Source organism: Magnolia sinica, chromosome 16 (assembly GCF_029962835.1).
Source record: "Magnolia sinica isolate HGM2019 chromosome 16, MsV1, whole genome shotgun sequence".
In the NCBI taxonomy this organism is placed as follows: Eukaryota; Viridiplantae; Streptophyta; class Magnoliopsida; order Magnoliales; family Magnoliaceae; genus Magnolia; species Magnolia sinica.
This window is the reverse complement of record NC_080588.1, coordinates 36,232,045-36,246,506: the sequence shown is the minus strand read 5'-3', so window position 1 is coordinate 36,246,506 and position 14,462 is coordinate 36,232,045. Positions and strand designations below refer to the sequence as shown.

Sequence of the window (14,462 nt, the reverse complement as noted above, 5' to 3'; positions counted from 1 at the left end):
AGGGTGAAAATTTTCCCTTGGGGTTTCATGGGTTTCCGCGTCACATGGATGGTTCGGATTAGACACCCATGACACATGTACAAAAGTGCGCACATGCGTTGGTGCGTAGGTGAGCACTCTATAGCCGAATGCTCAGCCGTGCACCAGTTCGCACGGAACTCGTGTGAACTTTTTTGAGAACTAATCATACGTGATGTGACTCGAAAATCTGAACTGTCCACGTGAAGTAGCACCCCATGAAACCCTCTGGGCCCAATTTATACTTTGATCCAAAACTTTGGTGGGCAATGAAAAAGGAAAACAGTTTCCTCCCTTGATTTGCATTTCAATTTGCTTTGGCAACCAGAATTTTAGATCGGGGTGGAAATTTTTCCCGTTTGGTTTCATCTGATTTCGCATCACATGGACGATTCGGATAAGACGCATCTGACACGTGTGAAAAGCTGCGAGCGTGCGTAGGTGAGCATTGCTCTATATGCCGATTGCTCAGCTACGCACCGGTTCGCACATGCGAACTTTATTGAGAACTCATCATCGGTGATGTGACTCAAAAATCTGAACGGTCCATGTGAAGCAACACCTCAGGAAACACCCTGGGCCCAATTTTTACTTCGATCCAAAACTATGGTGTGACATGAAAAATGAAAACAGATTCCTCAGCCCCCACTTGATTTGCATTTCTCTTTGTTATGGCTCACAAGAATTTAAGATCAGGGTGAAAAATTTTCCCTTGGGGTTTCATGGGATACCGCATCACATGGACCGTTCCAATGCTAATGACACGTGCGCAAAGGTGCACACGTGCATTGGTGAGCAGGACTATATGCCGAATGCACAGCTGCGAACCAGTTCGCACGGAATTCGTGCGAACTTTTTTGAAAACTCATCATATGTAATGTGACTCCAAAATCTGAACGGTCCACTTGAAGCAGCACCTCATGAAACCCCATGAGCCCAATTTTTACTTTGATCCAAAACTTTTGGTGGCCAATGAAAAATGAAAGTAGTTTCCTCCCTCGATTTGCATTTCTCTTTGCTATAGCCCACTAGAATATTAGATCAGGGTGAAATTTTTTCCTTTGGGGTTTCATGGGTTTTTGCATCACATGGACGGTTCGGCTTAGATGCCCATGCCACATGTGCAAAGGTGTGCACATGAGGATGACTCTATATGCCGAATGCTCAACTAGGCACCAGTTAGCAAGGAACTCGTCTGAACTTTTTTGAGAACTCATCATACGTGATGTGACTCGAAAATTTGTACGGTCCACATGAAGAAGCACTGCATGAAACCCCCTGGTCGCAATTTATACTTTGATCCAAAACTTTGGTGGGCAATGATAAATGAAAACAGTTTCCTCCCTTGATTTGCATTTCTCTTTGCTATGACCCACTAGAATTTTAGATCAAGGTGGAAATTTTTCCCTTTGGGTTTCATCTGATTTCGCATCACATGGACGGTTTGGATGAGACGCCCATGACAGGTGTGAAAAGGTGCGAAAGTGCATTGGTGAGCTTGGCTCTGTATGCCGATTGCTCAGCTGCACAGTAGTTCGCACATGCAAACTTTATTGAGAACTCATCATAGGTGATGTGACTCAAAAATCTAAATGGTCCAAGTGAAGCAGCACCTCATGAAACACCCCGGGCCCAATTTTTACTTTGATCCAAAGCTATGGTGGGACATGAAAAATGAAAACCGATTCCTCACTTGATTTGCATTTCTCTTTGTTATGGCCCACCAGAATTTAAGATCAGGGCGAAAATTTTTCCTTTGGGGTTTCATGGGTTTTCGCATCACATGGACGGTTCAGAATAGACGCCCATGCCAAGTGTGCAAAGCTACACACATGAGGATGACTCTATATGCCGAATGCTCAACTGCGTACCAGTTAGCAGGAACTCGTGCGAACTTTTTTGAGAACTCATCATACGTGATGTGACTCGAAAATCTGTACGGTCCACGTGAAGAAGCACCACATGAAACCCCCTTAACCCAATTTATACTTTGATCCAAAACTTTGGTGGGCAATGATAAATGATAACAGTTTCCTCCATTGATTTGCATTTCTCTTTGCTATGGCCCACCAGAATTTTAGATCGAGGTGGAAAATTTTCCCTAGGGGTTTCATGGGATTCCACATCACATGGACGGTTCGGATGAGACGCCCATGACACGTGTGAAAAGGTGCGAACGTGCGTAGGTGAGCATGACTCTATATGCCGAATGCTCAGCTGGGCACCAGTTCGCATGTGCGAACTTTTTTGAGAACTCATCATAGGTGATGTGACTCCAAAATTCGAACGGTCCACGTGAAGCACCACCTCATGAAACTCCCTGGGCCCAATTTTTACTTTGATCCAAAACTATGGTGCACCATGATAAATGAAAACAGTTTCCTCCCTTGATTTACATCTCTTTACTATAGCCCACCAGAATTTTAGATTGCGGTGCAAATTTTTCCCTAGGGGTTTCATGGGATTCCGCATCACATGGATGGTTTTGATGAGTTGCCCATGACCCGTGTGAAAAGGTGCGAACGTGCGTAAGTGAGCATGACTCTATATGCCGAATGCTCAGTTGCGAGCAAGTTCGCACGGAACTCGTGCGAACTTTTTTGAGAACTCATCATACGTGATGTGACTCCAAAATTTGAATTGTCCACGTGAAGCAGCACCTTATGAAACCCGATGGGCCAAATTTTTACTTTGATTCAAAACTTGGTGGGCAATGAAAATTGAAAACAGTTTCCTCCCTCGATTTCCATTTCTCTTTGTTATGGCCCACTAGAATTTTAGATCACGGTGAAAAATTTTCCCTTGAGTTTTCATGGGATTTCGCATCACATGGACTGTTCAGATTAGACGCCCATGATAAGTGTACAAAGGTGGGCATGTGCGTAGGTGTGCTGGTGAGCATGACTCAATATGCCGAATGCTCATCTGTCCACCAATTCGCACGGAACTCATGCAAACTTTTTTGAGAACTCATCGTACGTGTTGTGACTCTAAAATTAAAACGGTCCACGTGAAGCAGCACCTCATAAAACCCCCGAGCCCAAATTTTACTTTGATCCAAAACTTTGGTGGGCCATGAAAAATGAAAATAGTTTCCTCCCATTGATTTGCATTTCTCTTTGCTATGGCCCACCAGGATTTTATATCAGGGTGAAAGTTTTTCCCTTTGGCTTTCTTGGGATTCCGCATCACATGGACCGTTCACATTAGATGCCCATGTGTGTAGGTGAGCGTTACTCTACATGTCGAATGCTTAGCTACGCACCATTTTGCACAAAACTCGTGCAATTTTTTTTTAGAACTTATTATACATGATGTGATTCCAAAATTTGAATGGTCCACGTGAAGAAGCGCCCGATGAAACCACCCGGGCCCAATTTACTTTGATCCAAAATGTTCATGGGCAATGAAAAATGAAATCAGTTTCATCCCTTGATTTGCATATCTCTTTGCTATGGCAACCAGAATTTTAGATCAGGGTGGAAATTTTTCCCTTGGCGCTTCATGGGTTTCCACATCACATGGATGGTTCTGATGAGACTCCATTACATGTGTGAAAAGGTGCGCACGTGTGTACACACGTAGGTGAGCATGACTCTATATGTCAAATGCTCAGTTGCGCACTAGTTCGCATGTGTGTGCTTTTTTGAGAACTCATCATACTTGATGTGATTAGAAAATCTGAACGGTCCTCGTGAAGCACCACCTCATGAAACACCCTTGGCCTAATTTTTACTTTGATCCAAAACTATGGTGCGGCATGAAAAATGAAAACAGTTTCCTCCCTTGATTTGCATTTCTCTTTGTTATGGCCCACCAAAATTTAAGATCAGGGTGAAAATTTTTCCCTTGGGGTTTCAGCGGATACCGCATCGCATGGACCGTTGGGATTAGATGCCCATGACACGTGTGCAAAGGTGCGCACGTGCGTAGGTGAGCATGACTCTATATGCCGAATGCTCAGCTGCGAGCAAGTTCGCACGGAACTCATGCAAACTTTTTTGAGAACTCATCATACGTGATGTGACTCCAAAATCTGAATGGTCCACGTGAAGCAGCACCTTATGAATCCCGATGGGCCAAATTTTTACTTTGATTCAAAACTTGATGGGCAATGAAAAATGAAAACACTATTCGTCCCTCCATTTGCATTTCTCTTTGCTATGGCCCACTAGAATATGAGATTAGGGTGAAAATTTCCCCCTTGGGTTTCATGGGTTTCCGCGTCACATGGATGATTTGGATTAGACACCCATGACATGTGTACAAAGGTGCGCACATGCATTGGTGCGTAGGTGAGCATTACTCTATAGCCGAATGCTCAGCCGCGCACCAGTTAGCATGGAACTCATGTGAACTTTTTTGAGAACTAATCATACATGATATGACTCGAAAAATCTTAACTGTCCACGTGAAGCAGCACCCCATGAAACCCTCTGGGCCCAATTTATACTTTGATCCAAAACTTTGGTGGGCAATGAAAAAGGAAAACAGTTTCCTCCCTTGATTTGCATTTCTCTTTGCTTTGGCAACCAGAATTTTAGATCGGGGTGGAAATTTTTCCTGTTGGGTTTCATCTGATTTCGCATCACATGGACGGTTCAGATGAGACGCCCATTACACGTGTGAAAAGGTGCGAACGTGCGTAGGCGAGCATGGCTCTATATGCCGATTGCTCAGCTGCGCACCAGTTCGCACATGCGAATTTTATTGAGAACTCGTGTGAACGTTTTTGAGAACTAATCATACGTGATGTGACTCGAAAATCTGAACTGTCCACGTGAAGCAGCATCCTATGAACCCTCTAGGCCCAATTTATACTTTGATCCAAAACTTTAGTGGGCAATGAAAAAGTTCACACGAGTTCGCACATGTGAACTTTTTTGAGAACTAATCATACGTGATGTGACTCGAAAATTTGAACTGTCCACGTGAAGCAGCATCCCATGAAACCCTCTGGGCCCAATTTATACTTTGATCGAAAACTTTGGTGGGCAATGAAAAAGGAAAACAGTTTCCTCCCTTGATTTGCATTTCTCTTTGCTTTGGCAACCAGAATTTTTGGTCGAGGTGGAAAATTTTCCCGTTGGGTTTCATCTGATTTCGCATCACATGGACAGTTCGAATGGGACACCATTACACGTGTGAAAAGGTGTGAACGTGTGTAGGTGAGCATTGCTCTATATGCTGATTGCTCAGCTACACACCAGTTCGCATCGCACATGCGAACTTTAGCGGATTTGACTTCTTGTATCATTCGGCCTCTTCCGCGATCCAAATGCATGATATGATTCGTTCTGCTGTTAGTGATTTAAACTCATCATATGAGTGAAGACTCTTTCCATGACCCATCCCAATGGATATGTTAAGTTGATCCATCTATTCATAATATTTGAGGTTGGTTCTCAGTGATCCACATCGTTGATTATGCTCTTCAGTTCTATAAACAATTCAAATAATAAGGTTTCTTTTTACAGCGATCCTAATTCATATGATTTGGCCCATTTTCTATTGATCCAAACCTTTGACGTGGGCCATTTCAATGGATAAAAAACATTGAAATGCTTGGGCCATTCAGTGGATCCAAATTGTTCATATAACTCGGCTTATTAGGCAATTCCAACTCATCATTCGATTGATGCTGCTTGTCACGATCCAAACTCATCATATGATTGAAGCAGCTTTTCATGATCCATGCCCTAAATTTTGTAGGACTCTTCAGCTTTACAAATGATTCAAACTGGTCATATGATTTGGCCCATCTCTAGTGATCCTAAACCTTTGACATGCTTGGGCCATTTCAATGGATCAAAACCTTTCAAGTGTTGGGCCATTTAGCGGATTTGAACTTCTTATATAATTCGGTCCATTCAGCCATTCAAATGCATCATATCTTTCGTACTGCTATTAGTGATCTAAACTCGTCATATGATTGAAGCCTTTTTCCATGACCCGTCCCAATGGATATGTTAAGTTGAGCAATCTATTCATATAATTTGGCCCATTTATAGTGATCCAAACCTTTGACATGGGCCATTTTGATGGATAAAAATCATTGACATGATGGGTCATTCAGTGGATCCAAATTATTCTTATGATTCGGCTCATTCGGCGATCCAAACTTATCATATGATTGAAGGTTCTTTTCATGATCCATACTCATCATATGATTGAAGCTCCTTTTCATGATCCATGGCAATGGATATGCTAAGTTGATCCATGCCCTAAATTTTGTAGGACCCTCTTTTGCTTTACCAATGATCCAAACTGTTCATATGATTTGGCCTATTTCTAGTGATCTAAACCTTTGACATGCTTGGGCCATTTCAATGGATCAAAACCTTTGACGTGCTTTGGCCAATTTAGTGGATTTGACTTCTTATATCATTCGACCCCTTCTGCGATCTAAATGCATGATATGATTTGTTCTACTTTTAGTGATTTAAACTCATCATATGATTGAAGACTCCTTCAATGATCCATCCCAATGGATATGTTAAGTTGATCCATCTATTCATAATATTTGAGGTTGGTTCTCATTGATCCACATCGTTAATTTTGAAGAACCCTCTTCAATTCTATAAGCAATTCAAATAATAAGGTTTCTTTTTACAGCGATCCAAATTCATATGATTTGGCCAGTTTCTATTGATCCACACCTTTGACATGGGCCATTTCGATGGATAAAAAACATTGACAAGCTTGGGCCATTCAATGGATCCAAATTGTTCATATAACTCGACTTATTAGGCAATTCCAACTCATCATACGATTGAACCTGCTTGTCACGATCCAAACTCGTCATATGATTGAAGGTGCTTTTCATGATCCATGGCAATGGATTTGCTAAGTTGATCCATGCCCTAAATTTTGTAGGACCCTCTTCAGCTTCACAAATGATTCAAACTGTTCATATGATTTGGCCCATCTCTAGTGATCCTAAACCTTTGACCTGCTTAGGCCATTTCAATGGATCAAAACCTTTCATGTGTTGGGCCATTTAGCAGATTTGAACTTCTTATATGATTCAATCCAATTGGCCATCCAGATGCATCATATGATTCGTACTGCTGTTAGTGATCTAAACTCGTCATATGATTGAAGCCTTTTTCCATGATCCATCCTAATGGATATGTTAAGTTGAACAATCTATTCATAATATTTGAGGTTGGTTCTCACTGATCCACATCCTAATTTTGTAGGATCCTCTTTAGTTTTATACACAATTCAAAGAAACATGTTTCTTTTTAGAACAATCCAAATTCATATGATTTGGTCCATTTATAGTGATCCAAACCTTTGACATGGGCCATTTTGATGGATAAAAATCATTGACATGATGGGTCATTCAGTGGATCCAAATTATTCATATGATTCGGCTCATTCGGCGATCCAAACTTATCATATGATTGAAGGTTCTTTTCATGATCCAAACTCATCATATGATTGAAGCCACTTTTCATGATCCATGGCAATGGATATGCGAAGTTCATCCATGCCCTAAATTTTGTAGGTCCCTCTTTTGCTCAATGATCCAAACTGTTCATATGATCTGGCCTATTTCTAGTGATCCAAACCTTTGACATGCTTGGGCCATTTCAATGGATCAAAACCTTTGACGTGCTTTGGCCAATTTAGCGGATTTGACATCTTATATCATTCGGCCCCTTCTGCAATCCAAATGCATGATATGATCCGTTCTGCTGTTAATGATTTAAACTCATCATATGAGTGAAGACTCTTTCCATGACCCATCCCAATGGATATGTTAAGTTGATCCATCTATTCATAATATTTGAGGTTGGTTCTCAGTGATCAAAATCGTTGATTTTGTAGAACCCTCTTCAGTTCTATAATCAATTTAAATAATAAGGTTTCTTTTTACAAAGATCCTAATTCATATGATTTGGCCTGTTTTCTATTGATCCAAACCTTTGACGTGGGCCATTTCGATGGATAAAAAACATTGACACGCTTGGGCCATTCAGTGGATCCAAATTGTTCATATAACTTGGCTTATTAGGCAATTCCAACTCATCATACGATTGTAGCTACTTGTCACGATCCAAACTTGTCATATGATTGAAGGTGCTTTTCATGATCAATGGCAATGGATTTGCTAAGTTGATCCATGCCCTAAATTTTGTAGGACCCTCTTCAGCTTTACAAATGATTCAAACTGGTCATATGATTTGGCCCATCTCTAGTGATCCTAAACCTTTGACATGCTTGGGCCATTTCAATGGATCAAAACTTTTCATGTGTTGGGCCATTTAGCGGATTTGAACTTCTTATATGATTCGGTCCATTCAGCCATCCAAATGCATCATATCATTCGTACTATTGTTAGTGATCTAAACTCGTCATATGATTGAAGCCTTTTTCCATGACCTGTCCCAATCGATATGTTAAGTTGAACAATCTATTTGTAATATTTGAGGTTGGTTCTCACTGATCCACATCCTAATTTTGTAGGATCCTCTTTAGTTTTACACACAATTCAAACAAACAAGTTTCTTTTTAGTATGATCCAAATTCATATGATTTGGCCCATTTACAGTGATCCAAACCTTTGACATGGGCCATTTTGATGGATAAAAATCATCGACATGATGGGTCATTCAGTGGATCCAAATTATTTTTATGATTCGGCTCATTCGGCGATCCAAACTTATCATATGATTGAAGGTTCTTTTCATGATCCAAACTCATCATATGATTGAAGCTACTTTTCATGATCCATGGCAATGGATATGCTAAGTTGATCCATGCCCTAAATTTTGTAGGAACCTCTTCTGCTTTACAAATGATCCAAACATATGATCTGGCCTATTTCTAGTGATCCAAACCTTTAACATGCTTGGGCCATTTCAATGGATCAAAACCTTTGACGTGCTTTGGCCAATTTAGTGGATTTGACTTCTTATATTATTCGGCCCCTTCCGCGATCCAAATGCATGATATGATTCGTTTTGCCGTTAGTGATTTAAACTCATCATATGATTAAAGACTCTTTCCATGACCCATCCCAATTGATATGTTAAGTTGATCCATCTATTCATAATACTTGAGGTTTGTTCTCAGTGATCCACATCGTTAATTTTGTAGAATCCTCTTCAGTTCTATAAACAATTCAAATAATAACGTTTCTTTTTACAGCGTTCCAAATTCATATGATTTGGCCCGTTTTTATTGATCCAAACCTTTGACATGGGCCATTTCAATGGATTAAAAACATTGACACACTTGGGCCATTTAATGGATCCAAATTGTTCATGTAACTCGCCTTATTTGGCAATTCCAATGCATCATACGATTGAAGTTGCTTTTCATGATCCAAACTCATCATATTATTGAAGCTGCTTTTCATGATCCATGCCCAAATTTTTGTAGGACCCACTTCAGCTATACAAATGATTCAAACCATTCATATGATTTGGCCCATCTCTACTGATCCTTACCTTTGACATGCTTGGGTCACTTCAATGGATCAAAACCTTTCATGTGTTGGGCCATTTAGTGGATTTGAACTTCTTATATGATTTGGCCCATTCAGCCATCCAAATGCATCATATGATTCGTGTTGTTATTAGTGATCTAAACTCGTCATATGATTGAAGCCTCTTTCCATGACCTGCCCTAATGGATTTGTTACGTTGAACCATCTATTCATAATATTTGAGGTTGGCTCTCACTGATCCACTTCGTAATTTTCCAGGATCCTCTTTAGTTTTATACGTAATTCAAAGAATCAAGTTTCTTTTTTGAACGATCCAAATTCATATGATTTGGCCCATTTATAGTGATCCAAACCTTTGACATGTGCCATTTTGATGGATAAAAAACATTGACATTCTGGGTCATTCAATGGATCCAATTTGTTCATATGTTCGGCTCATTCGGCGATCCAAACTCATCATATGATTGAAGCTTCTTTTCATGATCCAAACTCTTCTTATGATTGAAGCTGCTTTTCATGATCCATGGCAATGGATATGCTAAGTTGATCCATGTCCCAAATTTTGTAGGATCCTCTTCTGCTTTACCAATATTCCAAACTATTCATATGATCTGGCCTGTTTCTAGTGTTCCAAACCTTTGACATGCTTGGGCCATTTCAATGGATCAAAACCTTTGACGTGCTTTGGCCAATTTATCGGATTTGACTTCTTATATCATTCGGCCCCTTCAACATTCCAAATGCATGATATGATTCATGCTGCTGTTAGTGATTTAAACTCATCATATGATTGAAGACTCTTTCCATGACCCATCCCAATGGATATGTTAAGTTGATCCATTTATTCATAATATTTGAGGTTGGTTCTCAGTGATCCACATCGTTAATTTTGTAGAACCCTCTTCAGTTCTATAAACAATTCAAATAATAATGTTCTTTTCATAGCGATCCAAATTCGTATGATTTGGCCCGTTTTTGTTGATCCCAACCTTTGACATGGGCCATTTCGATGGATAAAAAACATTGACATGCTTGGGCCATTCAGTGGATCCAAATTGTTCATATAACTCAGCTTATTCGGCAATTCCAACTCATCATACGATTGAAGCTACTTGTCACGATCCAAACTCATCATATGATTGAAGCCACTTTTCATGATCCTTGGCAATGGATCTGCTAAGCTGATCCATACCCAAAATTCTGTAGGACCCTCTTCAGCTTTACAAATGATTCAAACTGTTCATATGATTTGGCCCATCTCTACTGATCCTAACCTTTGACATGCTTGGGCCACTTCAATAGATCAAACCCTTTCATGTGTTAGGCCATTTAGCGAATTTGAACTTCTTATGTGATTTGGTCCATTCAGCCATCCAAATGCATCATATGATTCGTGCCGCTGTTAGTGATCTAAACTTATCATATGATTGAAGACTCTTTTCATGACCCATCCCAATTGATATGTTAAGTGAGCTAGTTCCCTCTATTCGTAATATCTGAGCTTGGTTCTCAGTGATGCACATTGTTTTTCAGTTAAGTGATATGTGTTTAGGAAGGAATGCAACTTTTTCTCTAATGAAACTTTGTAAGCTCGAAGTTAGCGGCATATTTTCTATATTTTTTAGGTTATAGTAATATGTTTATAATTAGATTAGAGGATAAAATGCATTGTGTGTCTTAACGAATCCTTTTTCTTGGCATGTTCCTAATGAAATTTGTTTCTTTTTCATCTAGTTTTGATAGGTATGTCAGCGGTTTATAACAATTGTTCTTTTATGTTTAATATATCTCCAAAAGAACTCAATTAGGCTATTCCTTTGTCTCATGCCTTATCTATGGTTTTAATCACACCATTTTTTTTTTTTTTTTGGGGTGTTTTAGCTTCTTTGCAATGAAGCATTTTGTTAGATTTACTAAGAGAACGATGAAGCTTGTTGGTTTCCATCATATTCATCAGGTTTTTAATTCTTCTATGAGTGAGATTTTTCTTAACACTTCTTGTTATTAATTGATCATGGAATTATTATTTTGAATTTTAAGGATCTTATTTGATTATATTGGGGGTTGATATGTGGAGATTCTATTCTTCCCTTTTAGTTATAATACCATGCGGTTACCATTTGTGATGGTTCAACATATGTACTTACTGTTTTTTTTATACTTGTCCATCAAGTTTGTTTGCCTCTGCTTGTTTCAATGGTTTGCTAGTTTTAGTTAATTACTTTAAAGATACACTATTAGAATGATGTGAATAGTTTTTCATTTTTATGAAGGGGAATAGTTTCTATGATAATGTTACATTCAATTTATTAGTTGTACTTGTAGATTGTATGTTAATTTTTTATGGTACACTATATTAAATTATCCAATTAGTTGAGGTGGTTTGGTGTACCTTGGGAGATGTAGAATGACGACTTCTCTTTTTAGTGGCTTTAGTATAATAGTCGGCTACATTGGTTTATTTTATGTGACCTAATCTATTGAATATCATGTGGACCATTTCTAATGATGCAAACTATTTGCATAATTTGGTCCAATTTGAATGGTCCATCGTTGATATGAGTAGGCTCATTTTGTTAAATTCAAACTATTCTTGTGGTTGGCCTATATTAAGTGATCCAATTTGCCAATATGGATGTATTCTTTTACAATAATCCAAATTGTTTGTAGGATTTAGCTCATTTTTACTGATCTAAACCTCTAATTTGCCTGGGGCATTTAAGTATTGGAACCTTTGCCATAATTGGGCCATTTTAATCGATTCAAACCATTCATATGATTGGGTGATTCGGTGATCCAAACTCTTGATATGATTGAGGTTGTTTTTAGTGATCCAAGTGCTTCATATGGTCTTGTGCCTTTTTCATTAGTCCAACCGAAGTGATATTTAAATGTAGATTGTTTAGGTATTCCAGTTCTTAAGTATCTATTTGTGAGCCACTTATTCTATAGTTTCGATATTTCTTGTTTGTGATACTTGGTGCTTGGGTCAACCGTGCCTATGATTGATTCAAATCTCAGAGATCCTATATATGATTGGGGCCTTGTTCAATGTTTCGAGCCTTTCATATAATGGGGCATGTTTTAATGGTCCAATTCTTATGATTGGTCTGTTTCCAATGATTGATTTGTTAAGGCATGTTTTTAGTAATCTAATTGGTTGATTTGATACATCCTATGGTTGATGTTGAATTGTGATTTTTCACGTGTAAGAGATCGGTACATGAATCATCAACAGTGGACCATTTTCAATTATCGAAGTTAATGTTTCCTAACCCACTATGAGTGCTACAAATTGATCATATGATTGGGTCCATTTTTAATAGTCCAAATCGTTGAAATTATTGGACTCATTTTAATTATCTAAGCCATTCTTAATTATTGGGCCTACATTTTGTGATTAAAATCGTTGATATTGCAGGGTGCCTACTATCATTATATAAAAAAAATTAAGGTAGGGCCTATTTTTAGTGATCCAATTAATATGGTAGGGCTTGTTTTCAATGATCCAATGGTTAATATTGATTAGAAACATTTTCACCCGTATGAATATTTGATATGGTTGGGCCATTCCAAGTGATTGAAGTTGTTCATTTGATTGGGTCTATTGTAAGTGATCCAAACCCTTTATATCATTGTGGCCATTTTGATGATCTGAACCAATATATGTTGAGGCCTGTGTTCACCAATCAATTCCGTTGATTATTAATAGCCCTCATTGGATGTGGTAAGGACAAAAATTGTTAGTGGAGCAATCTGGACATATAATATTTTGATCTTTTATAGTTAAGTGTGGAGTGTAGTTATTTTTCTTGACTAATTGTTCATCTAACTAGCCAATATTCAACGATTCAAATCGTTAATATGGTAGGGTTTATCCAAACCCTACCACGGTTGATCTAAACCCTTCATATGATATGTTGGTTTCCGGTGATGTAAACCTTTGACATGCTTGGGCCATTTCAATTGATTTGAACCATTAATATGATTGGCTTATACTTATTGATCCAACGCTTCATATGATTGGGGTTGCTTTTAGTGATCTATGCTCTAAATATGATTAAGGTCATTTTTGGTGATATATTATATACAATGATAGTGCCTTTTAGTTGTTCATTGTGATGGATGTTTTTAAATGGCGGTTAATTTCAATGAACGAGATGTATGAAGATATACATGAATATATTAATGAGGTCTACCAAAAATTCCAATAGATGATATAGTATGTACAATGATAATGCCCTTTAATTGTTAATGGGGAAGATGATTAATTACCACGTCTATTCTTTTTTGTATGGTCATTGTAATTAGACAATTTTAAAAAAAAATTAGATTTTTTTCCTTTATTAACTATTTTTTCAATTTTTAATAATAATAATAATAATAATAATAATAATAATAATAAACTATCAGCTTAAGCGATAGCATATCATGCGATGGCATAAGTGATTAACCCAAGGTTATGGCTTATGTGATTTTGTTTGATTTAAAAACCTTGCTCATCCTATTAATTTGTTATTCCTTAATTGTCCAACATTTTGCCTATATGTCATGACGAGTCTTTTATCCATCATTTAGAATTTCTTTTTCATTTTTATTAGTATAAGGCAATTTTACAAAATTTCAGAGGGACACATCTACACTTTATTCACCATGCTCTAAATCTGCAAACAACATCTTTCTCAATCATTTCATCCTAGTCGAGTTTATCCAATGAGTAGCTTAGAAAGGTACTTAAGGCAATTTCACAAAATTCCAGAGGCACACTTCTCGACTTTATTCACCATGCTCTAAATCTTACATGCAATATCCTTCACTCTATCTATGTCCTTTTAAGATTATCACTTTCTTGTTTAAAACACTTGTACTAACTTACTCCTAAACTGTATCTTCAGTTAAGCCATATATGTGCTTAAATCTTTTGTTACAACTTCCACCCATGTCCCATTAGGCCTTTTATTTGCCCTTTTATGACCTTCAAATT

The 14,462-nt window shown here is 38.2% G+C and overlaps 1 protein-coding gene across 4 annotated transcripts in view; it reads left to right on the top strand.

Annotated features, from left to right (window-relative positions):
• LOC131228513 (uncharacterized) overlaps window positions 1-12,530 on the top strand; it is a 37,065-nt gene extending 24,535 nt beyond the window's left edge. For all 4 annotated transcript variants that reach the window (XR_009162992.1, XR_009162990.1, XR_009162991.1 and 1 more), the window contains one exon: window positions 11,360-12,530. Coding sequence is in view for 1 of the 4 variants with exons in the window: in XM_058224202.1 (XP_058080185.1) it covers window positions 11,360-11,486 (127 nt within the window). In the remaining 3 variants the exon portion in view is untranslated. The remainder of the gene's footprint in view (window positions 1-11,359) is intronic.
• The last annotated feature ends 1,932 nt before the right edge of the window (window positions 12,531-14,462 follow it).